Source organism: Stigmatopora argus, chromosome 5 (genome assembly GCF_051989625.1).
Source record: "Stigmatopora argus isolate UIUO_Sarg chromosome 5, RoL_Sarg_1.0, whole genome shotgun sequence".
Classification (NCBI taxonomy): Eukaryota; Metazoa; Chordata; class Actinopteri; order Syngnathiformes; family Syngnathidae; genus Stigmatopora; species Stigmatopora argus.
The window spans coordinates 19,796,708-19,817,500 of NC_135391.1; the positions used below are offsets into that span (position 1 = coordinate 19,796,708).

Here is a 20,793-nt window from a genome sequence, read left to right on the forward strand (position 1 = left end):
ATTTTTCCCTGGGTTGCCCTCACTTGAAGACATTGCCAGCCCGCGTTACCTCCGCAGAGCCAAGAACATCATAGGGGACCCTTACCACCCTGGTCACTATCTGTTCCAGCTGCTGCCCTCTGGCAGACGCTATAGGTCCCACAAGGCTCGGACAAATAGGCTTAAGGACAGTTTTTTCCCCACATCCATCAGACATCTAAACTCGCGCTAACATACCACACATTCCCTTCTGCGGCATATGAATAGATGTTTGGTTGGTGATCTGCCTCCTACTAGCTGACTTGAAGGAAGGTAAGTGGCAGACAGGAAGGTAAGTGTCAGACAGTGTGCGGTAATCGAGAGGTAAGCGACCTGTATCCACAACAGCGGAATGACAAATTACAAGTCCGTAACTTACACTTATTTAGGTCTTTTGCCGATTAAACGTAGCTTATGGAGAAGCACCATCAATTTCGTCACACGCAGTTTCTGCGTGTGATGACAAGTAGGCTTTTTTTGTGTTGTGGTAATGACGACATGGCCTATGTCCGATTATTATTATTATTATTATCACACGCCCTTTTGCGCAATTCCAAAGATAAGGCTGCGGATAAGGAATGGAAACAACCCAACAAAGCAAGCAAGCATAGCAAGGACTACGACAACATTGACCCCAAGAGTTATAAAAAGGCCTCCCCATTTACCTAAGAATACAGTCATACCTTGAGATACGAGCTTAATGCGTTCCGGGACTGAGCTCGTATGTCGATGTACTCGTATCTCAAATCAACGTTTCCCATAGAAATGAACTAAATACGAATTAATTTATTCCCACTCTCTGAAAAAAACACCAAAAACAGGATATTACAATGTAAAAACATTTTATTGGTTGTAATTCACCATCTACTAAAAGAGTAACAAATAACTTGTCGTTATGATGTTTAGTAATAAAATGAGACATTATTCAATACAACACGGTGTTCACGGATGAGAGAGGGAGGGAGGGAGGGAGGGAGGGAGGAAGGGAGGGAGGGAGAGAGAGAGGGAAAGAGAGAGACAGAGAGTCAGAGAGACAGACACAGACTTGACGGATGCGCTCGTAACATAAACTAAATTTAACTTAAATGAACTTGGATTCCTATACTAATGTATAATAAAATCAAATTAAAACCCTGACACACAATTGCGGCACACGTTTGACGTGTCCAAGATCAATCTATTACTTAGAAAATAGATGCCTCCCTCATTTATGTCACGCAAGGCAACCTTAAGAAGTTGTTGACTACAGCAAACAAGAGAGCCTAAAGCGCTCATTAAAGAGCAGAAATGTCTCACAAACAATGACCTCTATAAAAGTATTGCTCATTCTGTGATTTGTGAAGATTGCACATGCGCAGTTATGAGCGACATCATTCAGGCCGTCTCGATAGAAGAGACGTGATTACAAAAATAGACTATAAATTCTAGTGTAGGCCAAAATATCAAGTGCAAGTGTGGCATTTCTTCACAGAACTGCTCAAGTAAAAGTATTTTGTGACGCAGTAAAATTGCTCATACATAGAAGGGCATTTTCACCAAATCTTACGCTAATGTGATGTTACTGCCCATCTTGTTACTTTTAGAAACTGCTAAGTGTTTGGGAAGTGGATTTGATGGTGATGGTGGCTTCTTGGCCAAACATCCCAATGGTGGATTTCACACTCATCGCCGAAGCTGACTTGACGGTCCCACTTAGGAGGTAAGCAGCCTTTCGCCGGTTGTTTTGTCCCCACACTTACACTCGCCGCTGTTCATCGCAGGTCGGTGGACAGCAAGGTGAAGATGCTAACTCTGGAGAAACGGAAACAGAGTCAGGTAGCAGAATGGACTCAGTGTTGAGTTTTTACAACATTCCACTTGAAAATATATTTATTTTCATTTTTTGTTTTCAATAGATGAACTCCGTGATGATTCGTTGTTTACCCTCCATGAGTGTTTACTACTGCCTGGATGTTTTCTCCATGTCCTGCCTAGTGCAGGCAAAAATAAGTCTGGTAAGATTCTGGAGAGAAAGGCATTGGGAGAAAAATGGATTTTTATATATATTTTTTTAAAATCTGTAATTAATTGGCTGCCATGCGCTAGATGTCTGATCCATGGGGTATTTTAGCCCTTTAAAGGGCAACTGAGTTGTTTGGGTAATTAAAAAAAAACTATATATATATATATATATGTATATATATATATATATATATATATATGTATATGTGAAATAATCTTGAAAAGTAATCAAATAATGTTTCACATCTATGACATCACCTTCAATCCGTGTCATGCCCATGTCATAGAGACCATCCACATCACAGCCATCGGTTTCAAACCATGCATCTTTGTAAGAGGGTATGTCCTTTGTTTATATGTAGCCTTTAACATCATCAGTATCACCACCATCATCGGTGTCACTGTCGCGATGCATCTTTGTAACAGAGAATTTGTATGTCATGAAATCTTGCCCTAAGTAAAATATTTTCTATAGAAGTAGAGTCGTCGGACCCACCACCTCCGTACTCTCCTTCTGCAGAAGCTTCAAAATCTCACTCATCTGTCTCGGTGTGCTTTATTTGTGTTCGACCTTGTGAATGTTCATAGTGGACCGGACATTTTGGTGCCGAAACCCGGGATTCAAGATCTGTGTCATCGGGACGACGGGGAATCGAGAGGCCAAGGTAACGTCAGCCATCCCCCATTGAGCCAAGGGGCCATTGGGGATTGGTACCCCGTCGCCCCGAGGTCCAGTGACGAATCTCATCGAACCAGGAATGAGCACCTGAGACAGTAAGGCGCGGTTAAAATTAATTCGTAAAATCAATCTAGCATAAGGCACCGTTTCCCTAGGAGAAATATGACTCACGTCTGGGACGTGAGAATTACTCAAGTCGGGGACTTGAGACTACACAGGGGGGCAGTCCGGGACTGCCCAGAAACTTCTTCGGCGACTTCTTAAAACAGGCCTGAAATCAACTAAAGGTGAGCAGAATTCCTGTTTCTATAATGTCAAAATTCTGCTATTGGATTGTTTAAATTATTGAGAAGTCACAGTAGAAATTTCACTTATATAGTCCGAGTAATTGTTCAGGGAACATTTTCGTGATTATATATGAAATCAGGGATTTCATGATACTTGTAGTAGGCAAAGGAAATTGTTCAGGGAACATTTTCGTGATTATATATGAAATCAAGGATTTCATGATACTTGTAGTAGGTAAAGGAATCTGGGATTCTTAAGATCGTATTGAGGGAGGGGGGGACGCAACCCCCGTCAGGGATTTTCGGAGATTGTTAAAAAATAAAGTAAAAGTATAGAAATACCGTGCCAAGAGAGTGAGTAAAACAGAGCTCAATATAAAAGAAAAATAGAATAATAACTGATAGCATGCATAATCCTCATAGGGGGAAATAGATAAAACCAGGAGGTGCGTTGCGACGCACTTATAAAACAATGATTGCCGCGCAAAATAAGAAAACAAATGACTAAAGAGGCTACTTGGGCGGATAAATAAGATAACAAAATAAGTATTAAAGAGATAATAAATTAGGATGGGACGTCCCTAGAGAGAAATACCGTAAAATACAGCCCCATAAGATAAGACAAAGTGGTCTTGGCGTGTTAATGGAGTTAGGGACTCCGCTAAGAGACAGGGAGAGCTGGTTCGAAAAAAAAGGGATGAGAAAATTTTGGTTATTTTCTCTAATCTACTTATTGTACATTTTAATTGTGTTAATAATGAGCTACAGAAAATGGCTCTTATCTTGAGTAAACAAAACGGATGAGAAATTCAATAGGAATTCAGATAGCAAAATTTAGCTATTTTAGCAAAATGAGAGTGATTTGTGGTTTAGACTTAAGTATTAGGAATAATTTTGAACATTAATGATGTCAAACATGAAGATAATGCAAAAATGGCATTCATCCAAATTATTAATGATATCAAACATGAAGATAATGCAAAAATGGCATTCATCCAAATTATTAGGTAGATTGCAGGTTTAGATAAAATCATATTAATGACTATTACAATATCACGTTTTGTATTAGCATCAAACAATTGATGTCAACCAAATGATGTTGACCTATTTCTTTTGAGAATGATTGGTGCTGATAGGTCAGCAAAAGGAGGTGAGCTGCCAACAAGCCCAGACTTGGGATTGCGGTCTTCACCGGTGATGGAAATTTGCAGAACACCGATGTCTGATTATGAGTCTGAGCGTGAATGGTTGTCTGTCTTTTTGTGTTTTTGATTGGCTGGCTACCAAGATATAATCAATTGAGCAGATATCATGATATGGAATTCCAAAGAACCATTGATTTATAGTAATAATGGCACCCAAATTGTGTTAACAAAGTAATTGACGGGATTGGCAAAAGGTTCCATATTTCGTTATGAAATCACTGTGCGTACATAACGAGTTCAAATCCTATTTGGTAGACCATATAAATCGCCATTATTCACTTCACAATTGGAACTGGCCAAAACAAGCTGGAAAGGAGGATGCGGATCCACCTTTGCACTGTAAGAAGGTCCTCTCAGTTGAAACGTTTGAGGAGACAGGTAAGATAAACTTTTTGACATGATCAGACGTTGATGGCAAGCACTCCAATATTGATTGGAGAGATTATTGTTCGGGGAGCAATGCTATAGATTATTGCTCAAGGATCAATGCCATAAACCATAGGGAACTTTTTGTATTGGTTTTGTTGTCTCCATTAAAAAAGGGGTGAAAGCGTTTCAATTGAGACTAAACCTTGTTACAGAGAGTAAATGATCAGAAAGAAAAAAACTACAATGGATAGAAATGTAACTAGATTTTAATTTCATGTCTGACTATTGAAAAATTAAGAAAATATTAGGAAAAATATTGATTAAGAAAGTTTTATGGGACATGATAGACAAACTCCATAGACAATGGAATGTTACATTTGATAAAAAAAGACTACTAAATTGGGATATTTTGAATTTCAAACAACTGAGTTTAATATGCAACACGATACACATTATTGAATGAATTGGGACTTGATTAATGTGCATTTTATAAGTAATGAGTTTTAATTGCTCTAAAGGACAGTTATGCTAAAAATATTAACCTTGACAAACAAGGGGTGATTACATTTTAGTGGGTTCAATTCTTTTCAGAATTATAAATGTGTGCATTTGTTTCTGGATATTAATTGATGTGAATGTAACTGTTGCAGAGAACTGGAAAGCTGTTTTCCTGAGGAGAAAGCAGCCTGGTTGCTTTTTGTATTTTTCCTATTTTAATTATGATTAGTTAATTTGTGTAATTACAGGAAAGGAAAACAAATATAGTTCTTGAATTTAACAAGGAAGCAGTGATCAAAACAGAATACCAGCTAGCATATTCAATTTTGACTGACAAGGCATTTAGATTTTCACAAACTATAGTGATGGAATAAGTAAGATTTTTGTTCATTGGAGTATTGAGCCCAACCAAATAGCTGTATGCAAATGTAAGGCACACAGTCTGCGGACGACTTGTGCACAGCTAAAGGCCTGCCGCCTACCAAAAAATCTATTTCAAAATTGAGCCATGGGAGGAGCCATGTCTCAACAGGGGGGAATGATGGACAAATGGACATGCCCAGAGGTTGGTGTAAGTTGGTGTAAATACCCACTTTAAAATTTTTGTTTACAGACATAACCTCAGGCCCAAACGAGGGCATCCCGATTCGAATCATAAAAAGAAGTCCTGGTCCTTTCCACGCTGGAAAGGCCCATTCGTGGTTCAATCACCACCCCCAAAGCAGTAAAGATCGCTGAAAGGTCGACGTGGATTCCCAAATCCCAGGTCAAGGTATTTCGAGACATAGACTGGAAGTCGGACGGTTCCCAAACCTTTGTCCGTGAAACACTCATCTGACGTCTACTCACCTGCACAACCACCTAACCTTGACCTCCCATAGACATGTGGCGCCCCACACCAAGCTATGGCAAGATCAGGGCCACAAAACAGAAACCAGGTGAAGGAGTTCATAAATTCAGAGCAAGATTTGAAGAAGTGTTCAAAACTCACAGTGGAATCATGGAAGGCCAAAGTGACCAAGGGTTGTACCAAGCCCAACTGAGACAAGGGTTCCTGGAAGGGCTCCAGGCCCCAATCAAAAGGTTCGTAAAGAAGTACTGTGCCACATACCGAACCATGCCAATGAATCAACTAATGGAGTGGGTGATTCATGCTGAGGAGAGACACCGCCAAAAGCAGACAAGCGTAGGAGTCAATACTCTGACCCAAGCCATGGCCTCATTGATGAACCAAGGGTCACCAGAAGTATTCTACCAACAAGGACGTGGAAGAGGAGGAGGAAGAGGCCGAGTAAGACCCGGCCCACCAAGAAGAGCAAACTCAGAAGACAAGTGTTACAATTGTGGACAGAAAGGACACTTTGCTCGAGACTGCAAAAAACCACACAGGGGGAACCAGAAACCCCCACCGTTCAACCTTGAACATCAACATCAAGAATGATGCCAGAGGGAAGAGAAACAGAAGCCTAACACAGAGGAGGAAACTGAAGGAAGTGATGAGGAGGACAAAGAAACCCCTTGCTCGCCAGCAGAAGTGTTAGACTTAACCGAAATCATGTCCACCCTCCGGGACAAAGACAGCCGAAGCCAGAAACAGAATTTGTTAAACAGTTCGAGCGACTGGGACCCCAACTAGTTCGATTGGAGTACCTGTACACCATGACAGAGGGAGATGCGGCCACCTCAGTGGACTTGCCACCTCAAGCGGAAAAACTCCTACAGTTTGGGATAACACCCCACGTGTCCATAAAGAGAAAACCCCACAGGCCCTGGAAGGACCTAGGACACATGGTGTGATTCCTGGAGACCAGAAGCAAGGAGTCGTGGTCACATCAGACTCCTACAGCCAGCGGACTGCTGATCTACTGATAACACAAACAAAAATGTCGTTCCTGTCACCAGCAAGACACCTGGCCATAACAGCTACATTGTTATCGCAACCCCATCTCACCGTAAAGCGATGCATACCTTGAATCGAGCACACGCTAGTAGCTTACAGCAACATACAGTATACCGTCTCTTCTGTGTAAATGTGTTTGTGTTGACTATTAAGATGGTGCCCTGACAAGTGATTTTGTTATTTTCCATACCCTGCGAAGAGTAACTGATGATGATGTTTGTATTTTAAAACCCGTAGAGGAGGGATACAAATTGATGTGATTAATAAATTATTTTAGTTACTTAAGGGGGGAAATGTGAAATAATCTTGAAAAGTAATCAAATAATGTTTCACATCTATGACATCACCTTCAATCCGTGTCATGCCCATGTCATAGAGACCATCCACATCACAGCCATCGGTTTCAAACCATGCATCTTTGTAAGAGGGTATGTCCTTTGTTTATATGTAGCCTTTAACATCATCAGTATCACCACCATCATCGGTGTCACTGTCGCGATGCATCTTTGTAACAGAGAATTTGTATGTCATGAAATCTTGCCCTAAGTAAAATATTTTCTATAGAAGTAGAGTCGTCGGACCCACCACCTCCGTACTCTCCTTCTGCAGAAGCTTCAAAATCTCACTCATCTGTCTCGGTGTGCTTTATTTGTGTTCGACCTTGTGAATGTTCATAGTGGACCGGACAATATATATATATATAGATATATATATATATATATATATATATATATATATATATATATATATATATATATATATATATATATATACATACATACATACATACATATTATCAACATGTTAGAACCCAAAACATAATGTACAATTACACCCATATATGTGTGTGTGTGTGTGTGTGTATGCGTATGCAGTCATACCTCTACTTACGAATGCCTCTAGGTACGAAAGTTTCAGGTTAAGAATTTTTTTATAGGCAAATGAGTGACTCGAGATACGAAAAAGATCCAAGTTACGAAATTTCCCCCAAATTAAATGCATTACCTTATCCATTATTTTTATTTTGAATTCCCCTTATTAAGCGATAAAAAACTGCAATATTTTCACTCACACACCCACACACAGACATAGGGCACACATAAGAGTCTAAAATGTACTACAAAGTGGATGGCTTTCGGTCCTGGTAGAACGGGGTCTTGCTGCCAACTGGCGGACAAATACTGGTATTACATCTATAACGGCCGTGGAGGGAGATATTTCAGCGGCGCAGGGCACATTTTCATATGCTTTATTTATTTAAAGACATTATTAAATCATTTCCGTATAATCTCTCATTTTTGTGTTTCCTCATCTTTCATACAAAATTTGGACACTGACCAATTTTAAAGGGTTCAGTTGGCAGTTGTGTAAGGACTGTGGCATGAATTAGAGAATTTAGATATAAAGTACACCTACTTATGAAATTTTCAAGTTACAATAAAGTCTTGGAACCAATTAATTTCGTAAGTAGAGGTACGACTGTACATACATATATATTTAGCGCATCTAGTGGATGCATAATGTAACTCCAGCTTCTACTGCAGATTCGTATAATGCAGCGCGGTAGACCAGTGTAATGCTGAGTGGTGCGCCTTATAATGCGATGCGCCTTATATATGGATTTAAAAAAAAATGTCATTCATTGCGGGTGCGCCTTATAATGTGTTGCGCCTTATTGTGCGGAAAATATGGTAATTAAGGCTTAGCAAACATCTCTTTCAGGAAACTTTTTATTTCGTGGAGGGAGTTTGTAGCATGCCAGAAAGGTAAGATTTTCTTATTTTGTACAGTGTTGCCTTTTTAAACTAGTCTTTCATTCATTCTGCTGGAGTTGCAGTGAGGAGCGGCCTTCTTCCCTCTTTGTTAGATGCCTTACAGAGGCTTTGCCAGAGAACAGGTAAGTCAATTTTTGGGTTAGGTTTGCTTGTTTTCGAGGAGTGTGCCTGACCTTTTCCTTCTCTTCCTCCAGGCTTAGCAGACTTCTTCACAAGCGCAGATTTGAAGAGGCTGAAAAGTTTGCCACTCTTTTTGAGCTGAATTTGGAAGTATGCTATGTTCCATTTGTGGAAAAATTGTGGAGAACTGAAATGGCTCGTGGGATATGTTAATATTCTTTTTACCTGGAATGATAGATGTCCAACCATCCGATCATCCAATCATCCATTGGCTGTTAATTGAGATGAGTTTGTCACTACAGTGACACCTCGCTACTTCGCGCTTCAGTTATCGCTGCTTCACTACATAGCAATTTTTTGGGGGAGAAATCTTTTTAAATTAAAAAAAAAAATCATTCATCTTCCATACCGCCCAACCTCGAAAGGGTTGCGGGGGTTGCTGGAGCCTCAACCCAGCTGTCTTCGGGCGAACGGCAGACTACACCCTAGACTGGTCGCCAGTCAGTCGTAGGGCACACAGAGACAAACGTCCATCCGCACTCCCAATCAAACCGCCGCCTGCAGGAATCGAGCTCGCGTCTGCCCGCAACGAAGTGAGGCGAGTGAACCTCTACACCAGGGGTCTGGAACCTTTTTGAACAAGAGAGCCACAAACAATCCATATTTTCAAATGTTATTGCTTGTGAGCCATACTACGAATTTAAAAGTCAAAATACATACATGTAAACGAGTGCCTTTTCAATTTTTTTTTGTAATTTCACTTTTAAAGTGGAAAAAACTGAATATTTTTTAAAAGATTCTTATGCTGTTGCTAATCAATGAGAGGGTGCATTCCAGAAGAGTCTACTGCAAAAAAATGAAGATTAAAGCAAAAAAAATGAAGATTAAAGCAAAAAAAGAAGAAGATTAAAGCAGTTCTAAATGTAACATCTCAGTTCTGTCAACAGCAATGTTCCCTCTAATTTTTTGTTTGTCTGGGAAGAAAGACAACCTCCCTGAGCACACTGAGTACCGGTGTGAGCAACATCATCATTGCTCGCTATGGGCACACACCAGTATCACACTTGGCATAAGCAGGTGTATGTCTACTACACATAAATAATTTTGTAATAATAAAATGTAATGATTAATATCTATGAATGGGCGGCCCAGCGGATGAGTGGTTCGCGCGTCGGCCTCACAGCTACAAAATAAATAAATAAAATAAAATGGGGATTTTATTTTGTGCGCTCCATATGATTTGCTGTGCGCAGAGAAGACGAGAGTAGCGCGCAATTGCGCACGCGTGCAGCTTAGAGGGAACATTGGTCAACAGCGATTTCCATATTTTAGCTCACAGGTTAGCAAAGAGCCAGATGTACCCATCAAAAGAGCCACATGTGGCTCCCGAGGCATAGGTTCCCTACCCCTGCTCTACACCATGAGGCGGCTTTTTTTTTTTTTTAAGTTAATAAAGTAGCAATTTGTCCGCCTAGGTGCCTGAACGAAAAGGATATAACCTGCCTTTTAATGAAAACAACAGAAAAAATAGCAAATTTACAACAATCAAAGTGGAATTTAGTTTAGTCTTTTATCTGTTTATCTTTTCTCTATTAAGATATAAATGACCGTATCGGTATTCGCTTGCGTCATCGTCACGGCGCACAAAATGGCACCATTTTGTCGTGACGTCATCGTCGCACGGCGGCATAAATTTGCAGTTTTTTTGCATGTCGTGTTTTTATGCGCATATAAGCCCTACCCTCGATTCAGTCATCATTTTTTTGGTCCGACAAAAGTGGCTTGCGAGTAAATAAGGCGTATGTATATGTGTATATATATAAAACTATATATATATATATATATATATATAAATATAAATAACTTAATCATATTTCATGCGTGCAAAGGTTTGCATGGTGAATAAAGTCTAATCGTACCACTTTTTCTCCAGCTCGTTCACAAGGTGAAGCTGGATTTTGTGCTGGAGCAGCTGGCATTGGTGAATGATTACGGACGAAGTGATGTGCCTCAACTTGTGGAGGAGGCCATAGTCAACCTGATCAAGATTGACGTGAGTTGCCACCTTGATAGGTCGTGTTATGTGGCCGTCAGGTACCTGATTGAAGTCAAGCACAGAAAATAAATGAAATTCCAATCAGAGTAGCAGTCTGACTTTGGTCCCCTGTTTGTTCAAGGATGAGGCATACGTGGTGGATTACTGTCTCAAAGCTCCGTGGCCAACATCGGAGACGGCCGAGAAAATGCTCAGCCATGCCGCCGCACGCTTTCCGTCCACGCGGCTTCACGAGGCCTTAGCCAGGCTGGTTACTTTCTGCGGCCTTTGCGGCCGGGAGAAATTTGAGTACGGCAAATCCCTCCTGTTGGTATTCGGCTGCGACAGTCATCGCTGCTTTGTGTCCCATGCAGTGGCATCGCCTGGATCGAGTTCCTCAACTGCACTGACATGTTTGGAGAGATTCTGAGCCGCCTGAGAGATGGAGATTTCCGGGCTGCGCAGCTCCTTTGGCTGAAATATGAGGTAACCAAACACCCCAGCGAAAAGGGAAAACGGAGGGGATCCTCCCTTGCTCTATGCCTCAGGCCTGGTGGATGTCTGGCCACTACGTGAAGGTGGGTGATAGGCAGCGGGGGGCCGTGAATTTCTAAGCGACACCTTCAATTCTATATCTGAATCAATCCAACCCTCAAAAACTATTTTATGGCTATAAAACCTTTATTGCAGCTACAGCTGCGACACCTATAAAAAAATCATCAATAATAATACAATTGACGTATTATTTACAAATATAGCCATATTTTACTCACCAAAAATATTTTTTATTTGTACACAAAATCCATCGTCCTTTCTTTCCTCCTTTTCTATCGCCATCGAAGCTAATGCTGAAAGTCAAGCCTGTCCTGTCGTATTTCTGGCATAGTAATTTTTATTTGATTTAGGGATGAAAATGTTCGTTCCCGGTTGTGACAGGCTTGCTTGCTTCGGAGGTGTCCGATCTTTCTTAATGATGTCCAGCTTTTCTTGAAAAGTCCATCTTGAAAATGGCTTTGACAGTAAATCTGCAAACAAATCCATTTCTTCTCCTCCTTCAGCCATTGCGGGTTGACAAAACCACTATTAAATCAACACAACAATATATTTGCTTGTGCAGCTCGCTCCAGATACAGTTTGGTAGGTCTGGCTAGGCCACTCTATCACTAGCCAATCATAGTTGGTGAAAGCGATGACGTATCCCTACACCTGCGAGAAGGCAATGGTGTATCCCTACGCCTGCGAGAAGGCAATGGCGTATCCCTACGCCTGCGAGAAGGCATTGGTGTCGCCAACTCAAAATCTGATTGGTTAAAGCAACAGTTTTATCGACGCTTGTTTTGTGCAGCAGAGTCTGCAGAACTGATTGTGAAGGCCTCAAAGCAGATTTCTGACCCTGGCAACAAATAATAGCTGAAATGTGATTGGTTAGATGCTTAAATATGAAAGTGTTGCACCCTGCATTTAAGCTTAAAACACAGGGAGAAATAATCAGAATTCTTCAATCCAACTTTTACTGTTATATTTAGCAACACAAAAACCCATAACATACAATCACACCTATATATATATATATATATATATATATATATATATATATTATATATTATATATACACATACATGTGTATATATATACACACAAGTGTGTGTATATATACACACGTGTGTGTATATATATATATATATATATACACATATACACATATACACACATATACACACATATACACACATATACACATACACATATATACACACATATACACATATATACACATATATACACATATATACACATATATACACATATATACACATATATACACATATATACACATATATACACATATATACACATATATATACATATATACACTTATTACAATGCGCTCTCCTGGTTGTAGCACGGAGCTCCTCACTTTGGTGTCATAGTGCTTTTTACCTCGTTCTGCAGCTTTCCGCACACTTGGTGGCAATGGTGCACGCCTCCTTTATCCCCCGTCTCCATTTCTCCACTTTGGCCTTGTAAAACTCCATCTTGTGCATTTGCTCCCTGTAGCGTGCCACCTCACTCTCCAGCTTGTCAGCTTTGATTGCGCGTTCTCTCAGCGCATCCAGTTCATCGCGATAGGCGCGGGCTGCACAGGCGTCTACGAGCAGCTTCAAATTCTCCTGCTGGAGCCTCTTTATTTCTCCCTCCATCCCTTCACATCTCGCCCTCCCTGCTGACAGGCAAAACACCTCCTTGAGACATAGGCAGGGCGGCTAGTGTTCCAGTGGGGTGAATGGGGCTGGCTGTAGTAATTCTATTGAGCAGAAGGTGGCTGGGGGTCCCTAACTGGTCTTCTAACTGAGGGTGGGGGTAGGACTGAGGCTGAAACATAGACTGCTGTAGTGTCTCTTTAATCTGATCACTGAGATCTTTAAGAGAAGCAACACTTGCCTTAAGTTCAGTCAATTCCGCTCGTCTGACTGTACCTTGCTTACATGTGTCGCTGCCTGTGGGGTACTAAACTTCTTTTTATTTCTCCTTTCCGTTTCATTAGCACAGGCTACATTTAACCGCTCTAGTAAAAGCTTACAGTCAAGCAAGAGAGGCTGCATATCTACCCTAACACTGTCACTCTGTAGACCAGTGAGTATCGTGTGCAAGCACATACGCTGGACTAAACTTTGGTCGTACAGGAGTCCTGATTCTGATTCTCGAGATGCAAACAGTACCTTCTGCCTAAGACCTAAGACTCACATTAAGAAACTTTGAGGAGTCTCTTTGATATGCTGCACTTCTGAAGCTAGCTTCACATAGAGGTCGGTAGCACTCCTTTCCTGAAAATGGGCGCGTAGGATGCGTTTGAGTGTGGGAAGAGTGAGGTTAGGTTTTTCTTCCAAGTAATTACGTAGCTGCAAACTGGAGGAGATAGCCCTGATAACAGCATCAATGATTTCCACATCTAGGTAACCCCTATTCAGTCCATTTTCAATTTGAAGAACAAGTCTGGAGAATGTCAGCTTGTCCCTCTGGCCTGGTTCACCTATTTAGTATTTGTATATACAATACTAGTATTGTATTTTATACTATTATTTTATTTAAAAGAAGACAAAGGAAATTCACATTTAATCATTAAACGCATTTTGAGACGTTTGGCGAATTGTCGTATGTAGACGTTTTTTCGGATACGCTCGGGGAAAAAACCCCCGCCGATGTATGTGGTGCTCACACTTAGAAAAAAATATGGTGCTCAGGATTCGAGCGGGGCATGTGTTACCCCTGTCCGCCCACAGAGCACTGTGCTTGGTGAAAAAAACCCTCCAATGTGTGTGGGGCTCAAATTTGAAAAATTTCTGGAACTCCAGAAATTCAGCGGGGCGACGTCCAACCCAGTCCGCTCAGGGTGCACTATTCTCGGATAGGCTCGGGGGAACCCCCGCCGATTTTTAAAGTGCTCAAACTCGGGAAATATATGGAGCTCGATAATGAAACTCAGCATGTGTCATTAAAATCCGCCCACGAAGCACTGTTCCCGGGGAGAAACCCCTCCGATGACCGTAGGGATATGATTTACCTCCTCGGCGGGCCGGATTAAAAATCCTAACGGGCCTTATATGGCCCGCGGGCCGAGGTTGCAAAACTTGTACACACACGATCCGGGGGCAGGGCGAGCGCGCCGGCGAAACTTCCGCTCGGCCGATTAACCGTTCGGTGGAACGTCCATTCGGCGACCTGTCCCTCTGTCAAACGTCCGTCGGCGAAACGTCTTTCAGCGAATCATCCGAGCACCATATATTGATGAATGTCGAACTCCAATAGTGCTGACAACTATGCCAAGCAGCCCCATACTCTATTTCCGGTGCGCAGTGACTGCTGGGATATAGAGTTCTTAATACACCCAGTTCTTCAATACACCCAGTATGACGGCGAGCACACTAATTTGGTGCTTGCAGTCATTTCGGCTGTATTTACAAAAGAAATCCTGCCGCTAGATGTTGGCGTCAACAGAGCATTCAAAGCTAGACTGCGAACTATATATATATGTATATGTATGTATGTATATGTATGTATGTATGTGTATATGTATGTATGTGTATATGTAGGTGTATGTGTGTATGTATGTATGTGTATATGTATGTATGTGTATATGTATGTATGTGTATATGTATGTATGTGTATATGTATGTATGTGTATATGTATGTGTATGTATGTGTATATGTATGTATGTGTATATGTATGTATGTGTATATGTATGTATGTGTATATGTATGTATATGTGTGTGTATATGTGTGTATATGTGTGTATATGTGTGTATATGTGTGTATATGTGTGTATATGTGTGTGTGTGTATGTGTGTGTATGTGTGTGTATGTGTATATGTGTGTGTGTGTGTATGTGTGTGTGTGTGTGTGTATGTGTGTGTGTGTATGTGTGTGTATGTGTGTGTATGTGTGTGTGTATGTGTGTGTATGTGTGTGTATGTGTGTGTGTGTGTATGTGTGTGTATGTGTGTGTGTATGTGTGTATGTGTGTGTATGTGTGTGTGTGTATGTGTATATAAATGTGTATATATGTGTGTATATGTGTGTATATGTGTGTATATGTGTGTATGTGTGTATATATGTGTGTATATATGTGTGTATATATGTGTGTATATATGTGTGTATATATGTGTGTATATATGTGTATATATGTGTGTATATATGTGTGTATAGATATGTATAGATATATGTATATATATGTATATATATGTATATATATGTATATATATGTATATGTATATATATGTATATGTATATATATGTATATGTATATATATGTATATGTATATATATGTATATGTATATATATGTATATATATTAACTCGGAGCTTGCCGTCATTCCCGTAGGCTTGAGAACTACAACTGCAGGACTTTGGCATCAACCGGGCTTTCAAAGCAAAGTTGCGAGCAGCATGGGAGCAGTGGAGAGGGGACCCGGCGTTTTGGAAGACTCATTTGGGCAATTGTTTAATTCGAACACAGAAAATGAGGACTTTGATGGTTTTGTGGGTGATGATGACGTGAGTACATTGTAAAATGGCTAAATAAAGTACAACCGAACTCAGTTTAGCTTCCGTTGCCTTTTTAAAAACGTATTTTTAGCGTGCGGGTTTAGCGTGCATTTGGTGCATGTAGCACCAAATTAGTGTGTTCGCCGTTGTAGTATATTGATACTATTAGTGCAAAGTTATCACAGCTGTCAACCTGGGTGTATTGACAAAAGGACTATATATCCCAGCAGTCACTGCGGACCGGAAATAGTGTCTGGGGCCGCTTCCGTAGCCAGCGCTATTACGGTTCAAAATTCATCCATAAATAATATATATATGCCATGCCTGGCTGCGTCTAAAAGAACGGTGTGAAATAGCACTCGTTATTGACACTGCGGCTAAAAATGCGATGCGCCGTATAGTCGTGAAAATACGGTATTCATGGACAAAACATAATTAACATCAGTCTGTGATTCAGATATATTTTTAGGCCAGCAAAGAAGGCCTTGCAGGCCCTGACGGTCCACCACTGGTGATAGGTGTGGTGTTAGCGGCTCCAGATGGGTGTGTGGGGTTGGCCAGTGAGTGGTGTTTGCACATCTCTTTGTACGTAGCCTTTCTGAAGGCCGATTATCAGCGACTAGAATGGTCTGGTGGGACCACCCTGCGTCCTACGGAGCTGGCAGTGTCCACATCCGCTGTGGGTGGAGGAGTCACCCGTGTCCCCTGCCGACCCAGTCTTTGGGGACCCCTGCTGGATTGCCTTATTGATTTTATCTTCAACCTACACAGGGGACTAAAGATGGAAATTAGTCTTCGGGCCATAATCTTACATATTGACATTTGTATGTTCATTAACATGAACATGTATACAGTGATCCCTCGAATATCACAGTTACTGTAGACCAGACATGGCCATTATAAACGAAAAAACGTAGGATCACTCCCATTATTACTACCACAATACAGTAATACCTTGACATACAAGTGTCCCCAACACTAGGAGTATGTATTTGTGTGTGTATATATATGTACCAGTGGCGGGCCGTGCATTTCACACCTAGGCCTTCAGTAGTGCTGTGTGTGAATCAATCCAACCCTCAATAAGTATTTTATGGCTATAAAACCTTTAATGCAGCTACAGCTGCGACACATATAAAAAGAATCAATAATAACCTAAAACAATGAAATATTATTTAGGAAAATAGACATATTTTACTCACCAAAAATTATTTTTATTTATACACAAAATCCATCCTCCTTTCTTTCCTCAAGAAGATTTCAATTACTCTGTCGTACAGATTACACGTGCGTTTTCAGGTCCATCAAGAAGTTCTTTTCTATCGCCATCAACGCTAATGCTGACGTGTATATATGTGTATATATATGTATGTGTATGTATATATGAATATATATACAAATACATATACATATATACATATATATATATTCATATACCGTATTTTCACGACTATATAGCGCACCACATTTAAAGGTGCAGTGTGAGTAATGAGTGTTATTTCTGTATTTGACACACACACAGGATGCCCCGCTTTTAAAGGCGCAGCCAGGCATGGCAAAACATACACCAGCTTAAACATACGGACACGCTAAAACATTTTTTTAAAAAGGCAACGGAAGAAAAACTGAGTTCGGTTGTATTTTATTTAGCCATTTTACAATGTACTCACCTCATTATCACCCACAAATCCACCAAACTCCTCATTTTTTTGTGTCCGAATTGAACAATTGTCCAAATGAGTCATCGCAAATGCTGAGTTTTATACGTTCATCCAAGCGGCCACAAACCATTCGCAAATAGTAGCTACCGTAACTAGCCCGGTTGCTGCCTGCCACCCTTCGTAAAACTGTTGATGCCGATGTCCAGCGTTTTTCAAGCATCTGTTGTTAGTGCCTTTAACAACCATGCAAGCAGACACGTTCGTCCAGGCGGCCACAATCCATTCGCAAACAGTGGCGTAACTAGCCCGGCGCTTTAGTTAAGCCTCCGGGAATGACGGCAAGCTCAGAGTTCATTTTCGTGACTTGGTTTTTCACCGCTGCTTCGGGGGGCCTTAGAAACCAAACGGAAATTGTTTTGCAATAAACACATGCCCACACTATATACCTGTACCTTGTAGGAGCGTGCCTTTAGCGTCTGACCCCACCCACATCCGCCTTCTCTCTATATAAGAAGCGTGTCGGCAAGAAGTGTTCTTAGTCAGGCTTCAGAGCTTACACACGGCGCTCCGCATTATAAGGCGCCCTGTCTATTTTGGAGAAAATTTAAGACTTTTTAGTGCGCCTTATAGTTGTAAAAATACGGTACATGTACATATATATACATATACATATATATGTATGTATGTATATATAGATATATATTCATATATATATATATATATATAGATAGATATTCGTATATATATATATACACATATGTATGTATGTATGTATGTATATAGATATATATTCGTATATATATACATATATATATATTCATATATATATATACACATATATATATACATATATATACACACATATATATATATATATATACATATACAGACGCTCCCCTACTTACGAACTTTCGAGTTACGAACAACGGTACATATGAACATGTCTGCAAATTGCGTTTGTGTCGGAAAATGTTCGTAAGTTCGATTTTGTATTGCGCGCCTTTTTCCAAGTAGTGCTTCTTTCCGCCGCTAATACCGACGCCTGGTGCTGTGAGAGCTCAGCTCACCTAGCATCCACCTTCCTCTGCCCAGTTCGTTGCAATGCGGAAGTGCGTGAACGTATCTCCAGTGCGCGAAGAACTTTTTCATTTGTATCATTAAATATCTCGTGCATCCATTATTGAATATGGTTGGTGAAAAGCGAAAGGCTTCTATTGAGGGAGGTGCAAGGAAAGGAAGCGGCAAGCCATTTCATTTGAAATGAGTGGCAATAATAACGAAGCTTGATGCGCGTGAGAAAGTGGTGAGCGTTGCACGTGAATACAACTTGAATCGTTCGACCGTCAGTACCATTTATAAACATAAAGATTGAGCAGCAGGACCCAAATATTGAACATTGCAAAAAGTTTGCAAATCAATTGAATGATGCCATACAGTGCTACCGCATCATTTATGATGAAAAAAAGAAAACTGCAATCGTCATTAGATAGCTTCTTTCGGCCAGTTTCTAGTAAATCTCTGTCTCTCTCTAATGTATGCATACAGTACTGTATGTATTCTCTCCATTTTATTAAATGTTTTTTTTCAGTACAAACCAGTGTGTGTTACTTATACAAGCCTTAAACATACAAATGCACGTATATAAACCTTCAATATACTTATATAGGCCTTAAACATAAATTATAATACAAAATATAGCACTGAGCAACTTATGAACAAATTCAACTTATGAACAATCGCTCGGAACCTAACTCGTTCGTAAGTAGGGGAGCGTCTGTATATACATACATATATATATATATATATATATATATACATGTGTGTATATATATATAAATATATATATATATATATATATATATATATATATATATATATATATATGTGTGTATATATATGTATGTATGTGTGTGTGTATATGTATATATGTATATGGATGTGTATATATGTACATGTGAATATATATATATATGTATGTGAATGTATATATGTATATATATATGTATGTGTATATGTCAGGGGTCTCAAACTCAATTTACCTGGGGGCCGCTAGAGGCCGAGTCTGGGTGAGACTGGGCCGCATCAGGATTTCCACAAGAAAAGCGCTGATAAAACATTCCAACGTTATCAAATATCATTATTTTTTAACAAAAAAATAATGAATTAAATAAATTAACTTAAAGATGAATAAAAAATCAATCAATCAGTAATACAAAAATAAAATAATAATAATGAGCATACAGTAGATATACAATGGCTGGCTAAGTAGAGAAAATGAATTATTTTTATTCCGTTTTAAATGTCTGTATTAACAGCTCTTTAACCTTTAACTTTCTGAACTTGAATGGAACATTGAACATGTAATATTCTGAACACGGCTTCTCTTTCCTACTCCTTGCTGCTAGAGACCTGGCAGCGCTTCTTCTCACATAGTCACATTTGGCTTGAGGGAGGAAGCAGTGGAGACCCTCAGTAGAGCTTGAAGATGCTCATCAGTAAGTCTGGACCTGTACTTGGACTTATTGAAGTTCAAGGTGGAGAAGAGCTTCTCACACAAGTATGTGCTCCCAAAAAGGCACATGGTCCGCTTGAACATTCGGGGAAGTTCAGGGAAGCTGGGGGTCAACTCTCTCAAAAATTGCCCAAGCTTGTCTGCTTCTCCACTCACCTCCCTGAACTTGGCTTTGAGTGCAGAGTTGCACTGCAGGTCAATGAGCTCCATTTGAAGCTCAGGAGGGGCATCTTGCACATCAAAGGAGAAGGGGTCCGCAAAAATTTGAAATGTGGCTTTGTGTGTCTTGAAGTCTGCAAATCTGTGATCAAATTCCTCCTGTATCTTCGAAATGGCCTCAACATACTTCTCACCACTGAATGGTGTGACTGCATCCACGAGAGCCTTGCATGCTGGGAAATGGCAAAGGTTTGTCTGAGAGAGCTGGGCTTTCCATAACACAAGTTGAGTGCAGAATGCTCTCACGTTGTCATAGGCAGCACTGACAAGTTGCCCCTGGCCTTGTAGCTTCTTGTTCAGTACATTAAGCTCATGTGTGATATCAACAAGAAAAGCCAAGTCCATGAGCCATTTGGGATCACTTAGCACAGGAACAGCAACCCCGTCTATCTCCATGAAGTCTTTTACTTCTGCTCTCAACTCAAAAAATCTCTTCAACACGTTTCCCATGCTGAGCCAACGTACCTCAG

The 20,793-nt window shown here is 40.4% G+C and overlaps 2 protein-coding genes across 5 annotated transcripts in view; one reads left to right on the top strand and one right to left on the bottom strand.

Moving 5' to 3' along the window:
• kntc1 (kinetochore associated 1) overlaps positions 1-20,793 on the top strand; it is a 125,616-nt gene that overhangs the window by 25,100 nt on the left and 79,723 nt on the right. For 3 of the 4 annotated variants that reach the window (XM_077601704.1, XM_077601705.1, XM_077601707.1), the window contains exons 10-18: positions 1,602-1,717; positions 1,779-1,833; positions 1,914-2,012; positions 8,680-8,723; positions 8,795-8,854; positions 8,927-9,002; positions 10,786-10,905; positions 11,030-11,196; positions 11,262-11,373. In XM_077601704.1, coding sequence (XP_077457830.1) covers positions 1,602-1,717; positions 1,779-1,833; positions 1,914-2,012; positions 8,680-8,723; positions 8,795-8,854; positions 8,927-9,002; positions 10,786-10,905; positions 11,030-11,196; positions 11,262-11,373 — 849 coding nt within the window. The remainder of the gene's footprint in view (positions 1-1,601; positions 1,718-1,778; positions 1,834-1,913; positions 2,013-8,679; positions 8,724-8,794; positions 8,855-8,926; positions 9,003-10,785; positions 10,906-11,029; positions 11,197-11,261; positions 11,374-20,793) is intronic. The other variant, XM_077601706.1, reaches the window with a different exon arrangement.
• LOC144074983 (girdin-like) lies at positions 1,027-13,178 on the bottom strand. Its single transcript, XM_077601712.1, has 2 exons — positions 12,829-13,178; positions 1,027-1,809 (listed from the first exon to the last, which is right to left on the bottom strand). The coding sequence occupies exons 1-2, from the start codon at positions 13,086-13,088 to the stop codon at positions 1,770-1,772; spliced, it is 300 nt and encodes a 99-aa protein (XP_077457838.1). The 5' UTR covers positions 13,089-13,178; the 3' UTR covers positions 1,027-1,769.